Here is a 17,555-nt window from a genome sequence, read left to right as displayed (position 1 = left end):
TTAACAGGACATGAGGGAAGCATTTAGTTCCATGTTTACAGTCCAAAAATCTTCCTCCACCAACCAACCCCCTGCACTACCCAACCTTGCTCTCTTCCTGACTTTGAGTAAATATCTGATACATTGTACTAGAACTGGAATTATGTTTTGAGTTACTGTACACATCAGATAACAATTGCCACAATCGCATCCTGAAATTTGTCAATGATTAGTGATTTTACATTATTTACCTTTTGTGAATTAAATGAGGATTGGTTTTCAGTTAACTCATCTGGCTAAATAAAGGTTAAGTAAACAAATAAATTGAGATATGGATGGGTGTTGCTGGTTTAGCCAGCAATTATTGTCATCTCTAGCTGCCTTTCAGAATGCGTTTGCACCTTTTTGAACTACGGCAGTCCATAAGGTGAAGAAGGTAGGAAGTTCTAGAATTTTGACCAAGCAATAATGAAGGAAAGTGATGCATGTTAACTCAGGATGCTGTGTTACTTGAACAGGAATTTGGAGTTAATGGTGTTCCCAATTGCCGCCTGTTTTATCCTTCCAAATAATGGGCTTGTGTGTTTTGAAGTTGCTTACCAACCAAGGTTTTGTAACTTGAACCTATACATTTTGCAGCCATTAAATGTTGGTCATCGAGGGAGTGGATGTTTAAAATGGTGGATGGTCTACCAATGAAGTGGGCTGCTTTGCCCTTGATGGTCATGAGATTCCTGAGTGTTATTGGAGCTGCACTAACCCAAGCAAGTAGAGAGTATTCCATCACACTCCTAAATTGTGCCTTGTAGGTAGCAGAGAGGCTGTGGGTAGTCAAGCGATGACCCATTCATCACAGAATGCATAGCTTCTGACCTACCGTATTAGCCACAGTCAGTGAGTTTCTGGCCAATCGGGACCAGAGCCTATTGCTTTTGTGGGGATTCCGTCATTCATTATTAAGTGGAGATGGTGAGGATTAGAGATGGTTATTGTCTGGCACTATGTGACATGAATGTCACTTGCCACTTAAGTCCAAGTATGGATGTTGTCCATGTCTTGCTGCATGTGGGACTACTTAATTATTTGAGAAATTGTGAAGGAAAATGATAAGTGCAATAATAGCTCCATTTCTGACCTTATGGTGACATGCATGAGTTAACTTTATGCCCCCTGGTTGGGATATTAAACATTGTTGGCTATTCATCCAGACTATTAACATGAATATGTCAAGGACTGACCAACTCACAATGTTCAGCACAATAATGGATTAAGAGGCAAAATAGTGATAAAATGAGAAGCAGCTTTGCATGTCAAAAGTGGTTTAAAAATATTGAGCTTGATTTTAACTTCTCTTAACTGTCAGTTTACCCATCACTTTCCCACTGATCTGGCCAACTACACCCAAAGACAATACAGTCCTCTTTAAATATAATGATTCAGTGCTGATTATGTAATGAGGGCCACAACCTCAGATATCTTTACCTGATACTGTAGTGGGGCACCCGACAGGGTAAACCTGCCGGACACAGGAGGTAGGGTTAGAAGGGTACCAGCATGGCAGGTTACTTTTAAGGAAATGAAGTCCTTGCGGACAAGGAGGAGCAGGAATCACCCCAATCAAGTCAACCGTCACAGATAATACCAAGGATTTGTCAGCCCTTTTGACTATTGAGGCACGTTAGGGCTGCTTGACATCTTAATTGCCACGCTGCAGAAATCTGCGTAGCCTTTTAAAGCGGTGCAGCATTGAATTCACCACCATTCTAGTGGCTGGGAACCGATTGGAAAAAATCTTACCATTCCACATGTATTATAACTACATCAGAAAGAAATTTGCAGTGGGTTAGTGGTGACGAAAAAAACAAAGCCTTGGCTATCTGCTAATGCAATAATGGAAGAAGAATTCAGATCATGTTTTCTTATGTTTAAATATCCTGCTCTATAAATGTACTGACCATCCATTTGTAACAGAAAATAATAGAGTATCTGAAAAATTACAGAACATGGTTGACTGGAGTAGGACATTACATAAAAAACAAAGGTCAGGATGTGTGGGGTCAGTGGCCAGGAATGGAATGGATTAAAATAATTCCCAAATAAACACTGAGGGCCAAGGATGGAGGTTAAGAGAAGTTTCTTGGAGCTGCAGGAAGTGGTGTCCCACTCGGGATCTGTACTGAAAACACTGTTGTCCACCATTACATAAATGATTTGGATTTTGAAATTGGAGGAACGGTGTTGAAATTTGTAGATAGTACCAAATTGTGTGATATAGCTAATAATGTGAAAGATTACACTAAAATGCAGGGAGACATTTTGGTAGCAGGAGCTAATTTATTCTTTGAAAGGTAGGAAATTTTAATGGAATAGAGGAGTAAATAAATCTGGTATAATAGATACATATTATTAAATATAGTAACACAATTTTGATATAGTCATAAAGAGTGAAAACAAATATAAAAGTGGGAAACTGACCTCAACTGACCTACAACATGCTCACTTCCAGTTTTAACTGGGGTGAATTGGGACTGGGCACCTTAACTGGCCTGTGGAGACAGGTTGGTCATTAAAATATTTTAATGAGGCTGCGTGCCTAAGATTTATCTCTGTTGCAGATTTAACGCTGGCCAGCCGGGTTTCCCGAACCTCGGGAAATCCGAAAGGTGAAGGGAGGCGAGAACGGCTGGATGGAACAGGTAAGTGCCTTTCCAGCACTTCTTGTGGGTCAAGAGGAGCAGGAGTGCTTCCCCCAGCCCACTAAGCTTACCTGTTTCCATTCCCTTGATCAAATACCCACCCTCACAATCACCCTGCACGATCACCCTCTCCCCAGTGTCTTACATCCCCCCCCCCCCCAACAAATAACCCATCACAACTAATGTCCAACTCTTCCTTTTAGACGTGGCAGGCGCACCACTGACCACAAAAGCTAATCCTCCACAGCCCATTCTCTTCCTCCTCCCCTTTCGCTTCCTGCTCTCTATTAGTATTGAGTTGAACTGATAGACTTTTTTAAATTTCAAAGAGTTCCAATTTGGTAAATGTGGAAAAGCTGCTTTAATTGTAGGTAAGTCCATAACAAGGAGGAGTAAATGTAGGATACCCACAAACATCAATTATGGATTTAGGAGGAATTTATTTACACAGAGAATATGGAAAATGTGGAACTCGCCACATGAAATGGTTGACCATATAACATAGATACATAAAGGGGAGCATAATACATAATGTGCACATTAAAGAAAAATTGAATAGGGTGGGAAGGAGTGATTAGAATGGGAAGAGCTTGCCTGAAGTATGAACACTGGAATAGATCAGTTAAGCCAAATGATCAATTTTTATGCTGTCAGTTCTATATATTTCTATGCTTAAATAATTTATTTAATCTGTGCCTAATGGTGTGATATTGCACATTATTTTCAAACCGAAAATACTACCGAATAATAGGAAAATTACTGTGCTCAAGCATTTAAGTGCATTATGATTGTTGGCGAAGATTTAAATTTAAGTGCAGTTTGGCATTTTTGTTCTTCGTTTTGAGATGAAGGATTAGAGATTTGAATGTCAATTTACAAAGGTTTTTAACATGCATATCTTTGCGGGAATTAACTTGTTTTCAATTTAAATGTTTGGAATATATTAATAACTATTAATATACACAATCATCAATAACCACATACAAATAAAATGTTACTTGCTAAGTTTATGATTACCCAGCAAAAATTCCACTTCTCTTTCATTGCGTGTTGAAAGATTATTGAAAAAGTGTATGAGTAATCTGATCCAGTGTTAAAACTTATAGAAATGAGGGTTACTTAACAATGCCAAAATAATTGGCAAGAAACAAATATATGGGTACAGTCATGTAAATACTATTGTGTGCTATTGAGGAGCTATTAAGGAGCTAAGGCAGGTAACTGGAGTTCAAACACAGATTAACCATGGTCTATTTAAATGTTGGTACAGGCTTGAGAGTCTGACTGCCTATTCATGTTTTCCTTGTGTGTATTCTCTGAAAGATTTTTTTTGATAACTGATTGTTATAACATAATTGTTGTGGTTGTTCAGAAAAAGTTGATACAGTTTCTGTTGACACTTATGATTTGTGAATTTCTTTTCCATCAGTCGCTTATTTTTACTAGAGGATCTGAGATCACGGGTGGTTTCTGGTAGTTCCTATTTAGGGCAGATATGTGGTAGATGCCACTATTTTCAAATTCTGCAATCCGGCTGGAACTTTGTGTTTGCAATATCACCTATTGAGGTTTGTGACACTTGAGCGATTATCACAGGAGCACAGATGTTTTGGGATGAATTGCTTCCTTAAGCCTTCTGAGTTGTTGGCCAAGGGGACCTTTGTTATTCAACTTTTATTTTAGGTGTGTCAGGTGATGATTTATCTTAGTCTATGAGCTTTATTAGTATTGAAGCCTTTAAATCTGTTCAGTATTTTCCTACTACATTCTTGTCAATTAAAACACTTTTACATTAGTTCTATGGATCATAGAACATAGAACATACAGTGCAAAAGGAGGCCATTCAGCCCAACCAGTCTGCAACGACCCATGTAAGGTCTCACTTCTACCCTATCCCCGTAACCCAATAACGCCTCCTAACCTTTTTGGTCACTGAGGTCAATTCATCTTGGCTAATCCACCTAACCTGAACGTCTTTGGACAGTGGGAGGAAACTGGAGCACCCGGCGGAAACCCATGCAGACAGGGGGAGAACTTGCAGACTCCGCACAGATAGTGACACAGCAGGGAATTGAACCTGGGACCCTGGCACTGTGAAGCCACAGTACTAGCCACTTGTTCTACCATGCTGCCCCAAATCAAAGCTATGAAGTTGTCTTCTTTCATTCAATACATCGGCCGGGATTCTCCCCTATCCAGAGGAGCGGGGGGGGGTCCCGGCGTACCGGAGTGGCGAGAACCACTCTGACGTCGAGCCTCCCCAAAGGTGCGGAATTCTCCGCACCTTTAGGGGCTAAGCCCATGTCACAGTGGCTCCCGCTCCGCCGACTGGCGCCAACGGCCTTTGGCGCCACGCCGACCGGCGTCAGGGCTGGCTGAAAGGCCTTCGCCGGTCGGCGTGAGTCCGCGCATGCGCCGGAGTGTCATCAGCCACTGACGTCACCCCGGTGCATGCGCGGTGGGGGGTCCCTTCCGCCACCGCCAAGGTGGAGGCCGTGGCGGCGGTGGAAGAAAAAGAGTGCTCCCATGGCACAGGCCCGCCCGCCGATCAGTGGGCCCCGATCGCGGGCCAGTCCACCATGGGGGCACCCCCCGGGGTCAGATTGCCCCGTGCCCACCCCAGGACCCTGGGGCCCGCTTATTGTCACGAGTAGACTTCAATGAAGTTACTGTGAAAAGTCCCTAGTCGCCACATTACGGCGCCTGTCCGGGGATCGAACTGTGCTGCTGGCCTGCTCGTGTCTGCTTTAAAAGTCAGCAATTTAGCCCAGTGAGCTAAACCAGCCCCAACCCAAACCATATCTTTGGGTTATGGGGGTGAAACCCATGCAGACACGGGGAGAATGTGCAAACTCCACACAGACGTGCAGGCCTCATTCCAACCAGGCCTGGAGACCTTTACCCTTCCTCCACTCTCATGATAAACTCTTATCCTAAGTTAAAAACAGGGTTTATTTACTTTCTCTATAACAACTTCTCCCAACATGTCAACCTTTGATTGGCAATCAGCTTATAGCCACTAAGCCTCCTTCTCCTAATTATTTTTTTTAAAAGTACCTCTACATGGTATAGACTTGGACAAAAGTTCCGAAGTCATTGGGCGCGATTCTCCGCTCCCCACGCCGGGTGGGAGAATCGCGGGAGGGCCGGGCGACTCACGACACGCTCCCCTGGCGCCCCCGGGATTCTCCCACCCCCCGCTCGGAAGAATCGCTGCTCGCCATTCTTCACGACGACCTGCGATTCTCCGACCCGGATGGGCCGAGCGGCCTGCCGTTCGCGATCGGTTCATGATGGCGGCAACCACACCTGGTCGCTGCCGTCGTGAACATGGCGCCAAACGCTGGTTTGACGCTTGTGGGGGGCGGAGAGGGTGTGAGCACCACGACCGTGCTCGGGAGGGGACTGGCCCGCAATCGGTGCCCACCGATCGTCGGACCGAAGTCTCAAGGGGACGCACTCTTTCCCCTCCGCCGCCCCGCAAGATCAAGCCGCCACGTCTTGCGGGGCGGCGGAGGGGAAGATGGCAACCGCTCATGTGCGGGTTGGCGCTGGCCAACCTGCGCATGCGCGGCTGACGTCATTAGGCGCGCTGGCTGCGTCATTCTCGGCGCGCCGGGCCTTGACGCCACGACAAGGCCTGGCAGCCGAGAATATCGGAGCGCCGCTCCTAGCCCCCCGGGTGGGGGTGAATAAGGTGAGAGGAACGGCCTCCGAGGCCGTCGTGAAACTCGGCCGACTTTCACGACGGCCTTCTCAATTTTACAGGGAGCGGAGAATTCCGCCCATTGTACATGACAGGTATTTGTCCACGTTAAATGAGATAGAGTTGCTCTAACTGCATGCCGCTGTTCTGAGCTCTAGTGCACACGCATAGTGGCCTTGGACCACATGCCCATAATTCTTTCAAAGCCTTTTATGATTGTTCATAGAATCATAGAATCATAAAATTTACAGCGAAAAGGAGGCCATTTGGCCCATTGAGTCTGCACCGGCCCTTGGAAAGAGCATCCCACATGAGTCCAAACCTCCATCCTATCCCCGTAACCCAGTAATCCCACCTAACCTTTTTGGACACTAAGTGCAATTTAGCATGGACAATCCACTTAACGTGCCCATCTTTGGACTGTGAGAGGAAACCGGAGCACCCGGAGCAAACCCTTGCAGACACGGGGTAGAACGTGCAGACTCCACACAGACAGTACCCAAGTCGGGAATCACACCCTCGACCCTAGAGCTGTGAAGCAACAGTGCTAACTGCTGTGCTACCGTGCCACCCACTTTATGGCACTTTCTGTCTTGTAAACAAGGATCACTGAATCACTATTTAATGCACAATACATGCATTGACTCAACCACTTGATTTGCATTAATGCTGCTCTCAATTTTTAGTGGCTTTTATCCTGATTGGATTTGACCTTCTGCTCAGTTTCAGTCTACTGTCCAGATGCTCAGTTACAGTCAACTGGTCAGATTTAAAAGGGTTCCATAGCCAGGTTAATTCACCCATTTTATCAAAATCTGCCTGAAACCTATCTTACATCCTCTTCCAACCCCCTCTTTTTTATCATCAGGCAACTTAAGCTGCATAATTTCCAGCATGACCTATTTAAATAAGGGCATCCCCCTGCATTTCTACATTTTGATACATCTCTACACTCCCATCTCCCTCTCCCCAATCTGTACAGTCATCTGTCCCGTGCTGCTGGCTGCACTCCCCCAGGGCATTTCTTACCCTCACTCGTATCAACACTGATTTGTTTTGACAGTGCAACACTCTTTGTGGATTCCTACACTGTCTGCCTCTTCCAACGCTTCTAATGGCCAACTATTATCCACCTCACCTCTGCAGCTATAGTTCTCCGGAAAGGTGGTCTCTCCTGAATTGAAATTCACAGCCGTGAATATGCTGTGCCAGGACTCCAGCCATTCCTCAAGCTCAGGAGGTACTTCCTGCACATATGATTATCCAGGACAAGATTAAGGCAAGGTTGCACTTCCACTTTGATTTCTACTTGTGCAGTTTTAAAATAAATTTTAGCAAAAAAGATGAGTCACGGAATTTTTCTTCACTTTGCTGATGTTTCCTTGCAGATTCGGGCGGGGAGTTGTGCGCATAGAATAGGGAGGATCTTCAAAATGGAATGGCTTGCAAAATAAAGTGCTGACGGATTTGTGCGGGGGTATTCACTGGTTAAATAGTGAAAATAGGGACTTCCGGTGGTGGCATGGAGGAGAAGGTTGCACATAAAGTAGCTCCCCCCAGGGTCCTTGGTTTTTGGTCTTTCCTGCCCGGCTCCCAGGGGATTTTGGTGGACAAAAATCGGCCATGTAATTGTATAAGGCACTGGTCGATGAAAGTATGTCAAAAGTTACCAAAACGAATGCTGGAAAGATGGGCATGAGTGGTAGTCCTTTGATGGAGCGAGAGAGAGTGCAAGGCTCATTGGAAGTGCAACGACCTTGGCAGGTGTGGCCACTCTTATCACAGTGGAAATGCTGACTGGGTAATGGTGCATGAATTCGAAAAACAATTTGATAAATATTTTGAAAGGCCAGGATGGAAACCCTCAAAATATCTATTGAGGAGACGATATTGAGGAGACGATAGGCCCGCTACAGGAGAAGTTAGGAAAAACTTTGGAGGCCGTGTAAGAGCATGGAAAGGTGATAAAACGGTTTGGATCGGATCTTGCATATCAACCAAATTGCCTCTTTGGAAACCACGATACTGTTGGTGGAAGAGAGAAACACGAGCCTGAGGGTGAATGTCGAGGACCTGGAGAACAGGTTGAGGAGACAGAACCTCAGGAGTGTGGGGCTGCCAGAGGGGATGGAGGGCCCGAGGACAACTGAGTATTTTTCCCAGATGTCCGTCAAGTTGTTGGGGTGGGGGTTGGACTGATGTCTCCTCCTGGGCTGGATATGGCCCATTGAACAAAGGCCTCAGGCAAATGAGCCACCATGGGCGGTGATAGTTCACTTTCATAGCTTCCAGAAGGAGGAAACAAAATGGGCCAAAGAGGGATGGGAGGTGGGAAGGAAGTAATATTTGGATTTACCAGGACTTTGGGGCAGAACTCACAAAGTGGCGTAGACTTATATAGCGTCAACTTTGCCTTATTAAAAGAGCGGAGTGCGTTTTGGAGAGATGTACCCGGCGAGGCTGAGAGTTACTTTTAACTTGAGAGATCATTTTTTCGATACATTGGAGGAGGCGGAGGCTTTAGTCAAGGATCAAGGTCTTGGACTTAATTAAAAGGGTTTGAATGGGACTTTAATGGGTGTGGATGAGAAGGGTTTGCTTGAGGATGGGTATTTGGGGTTTCTTGTTTTGTGTTGGAGGAGCGGCGAGTGTCCAATGTATAGGTTGTTTGGGAAGGGTTGTGGGGGCCAATGTAGTCAGGGGTAATGGCTAAGGCAGCAATATGGATAATACATGACCTGTGGGGAGAAGTTGAGAATTGTAAGGGATTTGGTTTCTGTTATTCCTTTGCAGTGGAGGGGAATGGGGGAGCTTCTCTTTTCTTCTTCACTCTTTGGGTGTGTGCCCTGCTTGGAGCCTACACGAGCAGTTAGGTCTTACCTAGTGAGGGATCAGACTGGGAAAGATTGGGTGAGTCAGGTATTCCACTCTAGCTGGTTAGCAGGGCTCAGGGTGTGGCAATTTTAATTAACAAGAGGGTCCATTTTCTAGCGGGACAGGTCGTGGCAGACCTGGGAGGCAGGTATGTGACAGTTACTGGAAGGTAAGTCAGTGGTGTGGGTAAATGTATATGCCCCGTATTGGGATAATGTAACATTTATGGGGAGATTAGTGGCCGCAATAATGGATTTGGACATGTATCAGTTGAATCCAGGGGGAGATTTAAATTGTGTTCTGAACCTGAAACTTGACCAGTCTAGGTTGAAGTCGTTAGCCCCTTTGGGAATGGCGAAGGCGTGACGTTTATGGAGGAGACTGGGAGGGGGGGGGGGGGGGGGGGGGGGCTTATCCATGGTGGTTTGAGGCACTCTAAGGAATTTTTGTTTTCTTCCCCAGTGCATTACGTATATTCATTTCAGTGCATAAAGGTAGACATTTCCTTGATGGGAAAGTCTTTTCTTTCTGGGGTGAGGAGAGCAGAGTACTTGCTATCGTCATCTCATACCATGCTCCACATGTAGTGGACTTGGTGCTAGAGGTAGGTTTGGTTCAGAGCTCAGTATGGAATCTGGATATGGGGTTATTAGCAGATGTGGGGGGTGGGATTCACTCAGCTCGGGGCCGGGCTGGAGAATCCCACGACCGGGTCATGCCGCCCTGACGCCAATTCGGCGTGTTGGAGGAGGCAACTGCGCATGCGCATGTTAACGCTGGCGCCACTGCAAATGCATGGATCCCACGGTGCCCAGTTCACGCCGGGATCGGCAGTTGGAGTGGCGCGAACTGCTCCAGCGCCGTGCAGGTCCCCTGTAGGGGCCAGAATTAGTCCTGGAAACGGCCTGTTCATGCCGTTCATATTCATAAGTAACCCTCTTGAGCGCTGCAACTGGCACACCACCGTGTATGTAAATAACATGTCAAACTGCATCTTCACCTTCTGCCTGCTTCTCATAAACTCTGGGGTTGTAAAATGTCGTAAAACGCGACGGTGTTTACGATGGCGTGGACACTCTGCTGCGGAATGGGACAATCCACCCGGGATTCTGTGGACAGGTAGCGAGGATAATAGATACGTACGTGGGATTTAATGGGAATGCGTCAGTCTTGCCCTCCATTCTGTGGGAGGCCTTGAAAGCGGTGATTAGAGGGGAGATTATATTGCACAGAGCATATATAGATATGGAGGTGAGAGAGGAGCACCAGAAATTGGTGGATGACACTTTGGAAGTGGACAGCAGATATTCGAGTGATCCAACCCCAGAGTTCATGAGAAGCAGGCAGAAGGCGGAGATGCAGTTTGACATGTTATTTACATACACGGTGGTGTGCCAGTTGCAGCGCTCAAGAGGGTTACTTATGAATATGAAGAGAAGGCCAGCCACCTCTTGGCTTGCCAGTTGAGGCGGCATAAGGCCCCCTCTGAAATTATCCAGCTCCGAGACTCACGTGGCAGGCTGGTGGCCGCTCCAGATGATGGAGCATTTGAAACCTTTTATGAGAACCTTTATAGGTTGGAGCCACCAGGGGGTCAGAGGGGAGGGGTCGGATATCTCAGAGTTCTTGGAGGGCTTAAGAGTTTCCCGAGGTGGGGAAGGACGAGAGTGAGGAGCTGGAGGTGGCGATAGGTCCAGAGGAGGTCCTGGTAGCGATATGGTGGATGCAAACAGGTAAGGCCTCGGGACCAGATGGGTTGCCGGTGGAGTTTTCCAAATGTTTGCTGGACAGTTGGTTCCATTACTGGTAGGAATGTTTGAGGACTCTTTAGCATGAGGCTTGCATCCAGTGACGCTGGTACAAGCATCGATTTCCCTTCTATTGAAAAAGGCCAAGGGCCCTGCAGTACAGGTCATACCATCCTATTGTGTTACTTATTGAGGACAACGAGATATTAGCTAAGGTGCTAGCGCTGAGGTTGGTCCCTGCCTTCCTCAGGTGATTGGGGAAGATCATATTGGTTTTGTTAAGGGCTGGCAATTGTTGTTCAATGTGTGGCGATTGCTAAATGTGGTTGTTTCCCCTTCGTTCGGGCCCAATCCAGAGGTAATCGCCTCGTTAGATACCGAAAAGGCATTTGACAGGTGGAATGGAGATTTCTTTTTGCGGTTTTGGAGAGGTTCGTGTTGGAGCCCATGTTTGTGTCATGGGTACACCTGTTGTATAAGGCTCCCTCGGTCAGTGTTCGCACCAACACCACGAGCTTGGGTAGTTTCAGTGAAACAGGGGATTCTCCAATAATGGGGCTATGTGCCCACGCCCGTGAGAAAACGTGCGCAAATCACTCTGGACTTAACTGAAGAAAGCCCAGGGCGATTCTCCAATTTGCAGGGCGCTGGCAGGTTCCCGGAGTAGTCCCCACAGCTCTGGCTGCCGATATGGGGCCCTGCACTTCCGGTTGGGGGTCCGCGCATGCGCTCAGCGGCGGTCTGCGTCGGCCGCCCCACGCGACATGGTTGACCCGCACTGCGGACCGGCATCGAAAACATAGCCCCCCCCCGCCCCAGGTCACGCACGCCTGCGGATCAGTTGCCCCCGATCTGCAGCCTGGTCATCCTGGAGGCATGGTCCTGACAGGTGGAACCATGAGAGAGCCACGCTGTCGGGAACTTGGCCAGCTGTACTCGGTGAATTGCCAGAGGGGCCTCTATCAATGGCCCCCGACCGGTGCCGCGTCAACCACGCATGCACTATTGCCAGCGATTCTCTGGGGACCGGAGAATCGCGGGAGCGGCATCGGACCCGATCTGGGGTTTGACGCCCATTCTCCGCCCCCGTGCCAATGGCGATTTCAGCGCAGAGGCTCGGAGAATCACGCCTCCTCTATCCCCGTCTTGTTTGCATTGGTGATTGATCCTTTTGCCATTGCTTTGAGAGCTTTGGGCTAGTTGAGTTAGGGAGGGGTGGAGCATAGGGTGTCCCTGTATGCTAATGTCTTTTTCTTTACGAGACGGACACGGTCCCCCACTATGGGAGATAAAAGGGCACTACTGAGGAGCTTAGGCTCATTTTCCAGATATAAATGAAATCTGGAAAAGAGTGAGTGTTTTCCAGTGATTCATTGGGCAGTCCTTCAAAGGGATAGACAGTTGGGAGGCCTGGCATTATCGAACCTGATATTTTATTATTGGGAAGCTGATGCAGGGAAGGTGAACTCCATGTCCTCATGCACGAGGCTTGAGTTAATCCATTTTAAGGTAGAGTTTCCGGTGCACCTGACCAAGTCTAGAATGAGTTGTTTCTTTTTAGGGGTGGAGGACAGGTGCAAGCCCCTTTACAGGAGGTTCGGCTAACCACGCGTACAAGTTCTGGTCTGGTCCCAAGCTTGTGGGTTTTTGGGTCTCCTTCTTTAGCACCATGTCAACGATTCTGAAGATTGAGCTGGAGCGCTGTCCTTTAATGGCTATATTTTGGGGTGTCAGACTTGCCGGAGCTGCAGACGAATGCAGGGCAGATGTCCTGGCCTTTGCCTCACTAATTGCCCGGAAGTGAGTTCTGCTGGGGTGGAGGTCTCGAACTTCACCCAGTGCCTTGGTATGGCTGGGGGATCTGATGGAGTTCTTATATCTCGAGACAGTACAATGTGAGGGAACCAGTCGAGTGTTTCAATCAGAGATGACAGTCTTCTATTGTTTGTTTCAAAGAATTGTTCACCATTAGTTGTTGGGGGGAGTGGGGAGGGGGGAATTTAGGTATTGTAAGGGGGGCGGTATTAATGCTGGAAGTTCTAATATTTTGTTTTTTATGGTTGATGTACATAAATTTGTTTATTTTCTATTTTGTAAACATTGATAAAAATATTTTTTTAACAAAATAGCGCAAATAGTGTGTTACAAAATTAAATTTAAACTAGCTTTCTTTCTTCAAAACTTTAATCAGTGACAGTTAACAGCCAAGTTGGGTCCCTGCTGAGATCTGAATTAATGGCTCTCGCAGTTGAGTGGCCAGTTGTAACCAGCGTGTTTCTAAAAGTTCTATATTAATGGGCTGTAGCACAGAGGTGGGCGAATCTGCTAAACAGATTGACGGTGGGAATTTGGTGGAAAAGTCTGGATTAACCCAAGCCTCGTGAAGTATTTTAAACCAAGAGGCAACAGTAAATAAATTGTAGTAATTAGTTGGATCAAAGGGGATTCACGCAAAACTTTAGTAGATGAAACCAATATTAAAGAAGTCCAAAATTCACTAAGTAAAACATTGTTATATATAAGTAATTGAATAAAAGGTAGTTGTCAAGATGTATGAAACTGAAAACTTAGAAATAGGCAAGATAAATTGTTAGAACAGCTGAGATGATTCTTTATGCACCCTGCGGAATCATATATGCAGGAAGTACCTCCAGTTATTCTAATCGAGCTCAGGATTTCCAAGTTTCAGGAGTACTTAAAGCCCTGGTAAGCCATATTAAAGGCAGAGAATTTCCTGCAGTGCAGTTCCAGGAGGTGGTCACCCCGCAGAGAATTACAGCTGCAGAGATGTGGAGAATAATAAGTGCTTGACCGTTCGCAAGGTTTAGGAAAAGGCAGATAGTGTAGGAATCCTCCTGGAATGTTGCACTGTCAAACCGATTTCCAATACTAAATACGGAATACCCTGTAGGAGAGTAGTCAGCACCATGGGACATATGACAGTACAGGATTGGGGGAGAGAGTGAAAAGTAGGGACAGAACAATATGCAAAAATGCAGGGGATTTTATCAGGTTGTAAACAGCCATTTTTACAACTGCCAGCGTAGCCTCGCATCATGGATTGCATCCCAGGTGCCAGCGTAAAGTACATCACTGAAGGGATGTCGAACATTTTGAATGGGTTGCACCTCAACAGAGCTGGGACCATTGTGCTCGTGAGAAAGTTAGCCCTGAAATAATCAAATGGAATTCAACTCCAAGTGCTGCAAACTATTCGGTAATGTAGCTCGCAGTAATAAAATCGTGTTTATTTGAAAGAACAGATTTATAATGGGTCCATTACTGATTAGGAGAAAATTCAAATGAGAGCCTGCAGCCAATTTTCAGTCCTACAAAATCCAAGCCCAATCCTAACTAATGCGGATTTTCTGTTTTTAGAAATTTAATTTGTGCTGGTTTCTGAGCAAATGTAGAAAGCTTAAGACGGTATAAATTCTGTAATGTTCTTCATTGAAATTTCTATATGATCTACCCTGCAATTTGTGTGAATTATCATTGTCTGAATTATTTAAAACATCCAAGTGCACACTGGAGTAAATATCAGTACTGATAGAATATTTTAAAAATCTTTCAAGATTATACATAACAAGAGGCCACCATAAAGAAAACTATATAAAGTGAGGGCACATTGCAGTTTTTATAGTTATCCCACGTACACATGCTTCACTCTTTAAGCTTAGCTTATTAAGGCAAGCTCCATTCCTCGAACCAATAAAATCAAATAAATAAGAATATGGAAACATGTAAACACATTTGCTTAAAAGCACTCTGCAGCCTGCTCCGCAGAATCACAGCAAATTACATGCAGAACAAAAACAAGGATATTACAGTGAACCTTTATAAAACATTGGTTCAGCTTCTGAGTATTATGTCCAATTCTGGGCATCACATTTTAGGAAGGATGTGAAGGCATCAGAGAGGATGTAGAAAATATTCAAGAGAATGCTTCCAGGGATGAGAGACTTTAGTGGATGGATTAGGATTAAGAACATACGAACTAGGAACAGGAGTAGGCCACTCAGCTCCTTGATCTGGCTCTGCCATTCAATAAGGTATATGGCAGATCTCAACTTCACATGTTCACCTACACCTGATAACCTTTTCCCCCCTTGCTTATCAAGAATTTATTTAGCTCTGTCTTAAAAATGTTCAAAGACCCTGCTTCCACCACCTTTTGAAGCAGTGTTTTTCCCCCTGAGAAGAGATTTTCTCCTCACCTCTGTCCTAAATTGGTGAATGCTTATTTTTAAACACCACAAGAGGAAGCTTTCTTTCCACATCCATCCTGTCAAGACCCCTCAGGATCTTGTATGCTCTTCTAAACTCCAGCAGATACAAGCCTAACTTGTCCAACCTTTCCTTATAAGACTAGCCGCCCTTTCAGGTAGAAATCTAGTAATTCTGCTTCCAATGCATTTACATCCTTCCTTAAATAAAGAGACCAATATTGCACACAATACTCCAGATGTGGGCTCACCAATGTCCTTTAGAACTGAAGTATAACCTCCCTACTTTTGTGTTCAATTTCCCCCACAATAAACAATAAGATTCTATTGGTTTTCCTAAATACTTCTGAACCTGTATATTAAACTTTTGTGATTCGTGCATTTGAACACCCAAAACCCTCTGCACCTCAGAGCCCTGCAATTTCTCACCATTTAAATACTATGCTTCTTTTTCATTCCTCCTTCCAAAACGGACAAGTTTGGAGAAGCTACTGTTGTTTTCCTTAGAACCGAAAACATTGAGAGTGGATTTGATAATGGTGTTCAAAATCATGACAGGCCCTGACATAATGCACAGGGAGAAACTGTTCTCAATGACAGAAGGGTTGATAATCAGAGAACATAAATTTAAGTAATTTGCTTTTATAAATTTACGGTAAATGGCAAATGAACCTCAGGTGAAGTGAACAGAAGCCATTTTATGCAGCATGTGGTTAAAATCTGGCATGTACCACCTGAGATTGTGGAGGAGACAGATTTAATTGCACTTTTCAAAAGGGAACTGGATAGGCATTTGAAAGGAAAAAGGTTGCAGGGCAAGGGAGTGGAAGCAGCTGATTTGCTCTCACTGAGAGTTAACATGGGAATAATGGACCAAATTGTCTCTTTTGGTGCTGTGATCACTATAATTATCAGGGATATTTGCTGATGATATATCTAATCATGCAACAGTCTACAATAGGGTGTTGACTGTGACCTGGCTCAATTGGCTTGGTCAGCGAGTTCTGAGAATATATATAGACACATCACAAGCCCAATCCTGAGATCTTGATATTGCCCGCACTAGTGAAAGCCCTGGTTTGGTTGCGATAACCCATGTGGCCTTCTTCTTCTCTGAGCCGACAGCACCCCTGACTATGTGTTCCGATGTCCTTTTACCAGATTCTACTAGCGCTGAGTCATGCATGATACACTCACACCTGGGCTGAGTTCTATTGTCTCATCAAGCCTTAAACTCATTAATAGAAATAAACAGGGTACGCCTGTTTAACCAGGGTGATTCAATCAAGATCCATTGTCCTCAGAAACACTCATGTCTGACCAGATATTAGCCAATTATGGAGTCTGATGGAGTCTTTGTTCATCGTTTTTCCTGTTGCAAAATTGATCTCTTCTGTCTCAAAGTACAAAGTGATTCACCTGAGGAAGGAGTAGTGCTCCGAAAGCTAGTGTTTGAAACGAACATGTTGGACTTTAACCTGGTGTTGTAAGACTTCTTACTGTGCTCACCTCAGTCCAACGCCGGCATCTCCACATCATGTGTCAAAGTAGTTACATATTCGTAGCTTGGTCTTTTTGTCCTTTTGCTATAATGGGATAAATACTGTTAGTGGGTGATCATAAAGTTCCATTTAGCAATCATAAGTTTCTGTGCTGACTTGAATGGTCTGGCAGATGGCCAATATCGATTCCGACCAGGGCCTTATTCAGTAGTTCCTGTTTTTAGCCTATATGTCTTGGTCCCTCGTGTCGGCCTGCCACCAATTCTCTCCTTTGATCTCTTGGTGTAAATGCATGTGATCACTAGCCAACCCTATTTCCCAGAATGAGTCCAAGGTACATACATTTTTTCACAATACTCGAAGTTTATTCAATTACATATTTGGATTCAAAGCTTATTCAACTGCATATTCTGTCACAATTATTCAAAGCTCATTCAATTACATATTTGGTTACAGCTACTAAAAGCTTGTTAAATTACATATTCACATATTTAGAAGCCGATCCCTATGTCTCATTGCTAATTTTGCATTTAATTTATCATCCATTTGCTTCTTCCATGTTTTAAAAATAATCATTGTAACAAGAACACCAGCAAAAACATCTGAGGGTGTATTCTACAGTAGAGCCCCAATCACAAATTTCATCCCATCAAGTAGTTTCCTTTCTCTGCTTGATTTTATTATCAATCTCCTAAGTTTCTTGTTCGACCTGAACATATATTTTGTGGACCCTTTTTAACTTCTATTACAATTTCCTCAAGTGGTCAGGCAACTTTATTTCTGTTAGGTTGCTCTCTTTGTAATCTTGCAGTTTCCCTTTAATC

At 45.1% G+C, this 17,555-nt stretch overlaps 1 protein-coding gene across 6 annotated transcripts in view; it reads left to right on the top strand.

The window, feature by feature from the left end:
* LOC119965217 (serine/threonine-protein phosphatase 2B catalytic subunit alpha isoform-like) overlaps positions 1 to 17,555 on the top strand; it is a 532,569-nt gene that overhangs the window by 208,266 nt on the left and 306,748 nt on the right. For 4 of the 6 annotated variants that reach the window (XM_038795661.1, XM_038795660.1, XM_038795665.1 and 1 more), the window contains one exon: positions 2,595 to 2,675. The exons of the other annotated variants lie outside the window; for them this stretch is intronic. In XM_038795661.1, the coding sequence (XP_038651589.1) occupies positions 2,595 to 2,675 (81 nt within the window). The remainder of the gene's footprint in view (positions 1 to 2,594; positions 2,676 to 17,555) is intronic. 6 annotated transcript variants of the gene reach the window in all.

Source organism: Scyliorhinus canicula, chromosome 4 (assembly GCF_902713615.1).
Source record: "Scyliorhinus canicula chromosome 4, sScyCan1.1, whole genome shotgun sequence".
In the NCBI taxonomy this organism is placed as follows: domain Eukaryota; kingdom Metazoa; phylum Chordata; class Chondrichthyes; order Carcharhiniformes; family Scyliorhinidae; genus Scyliorhinus; species Scyliorhinus canicula.
The sequence above is the reverse complement of the archived record's forward strand: the minus strand, read 5'-3'. Positions and strand labels throughout refer to the sequence as shown.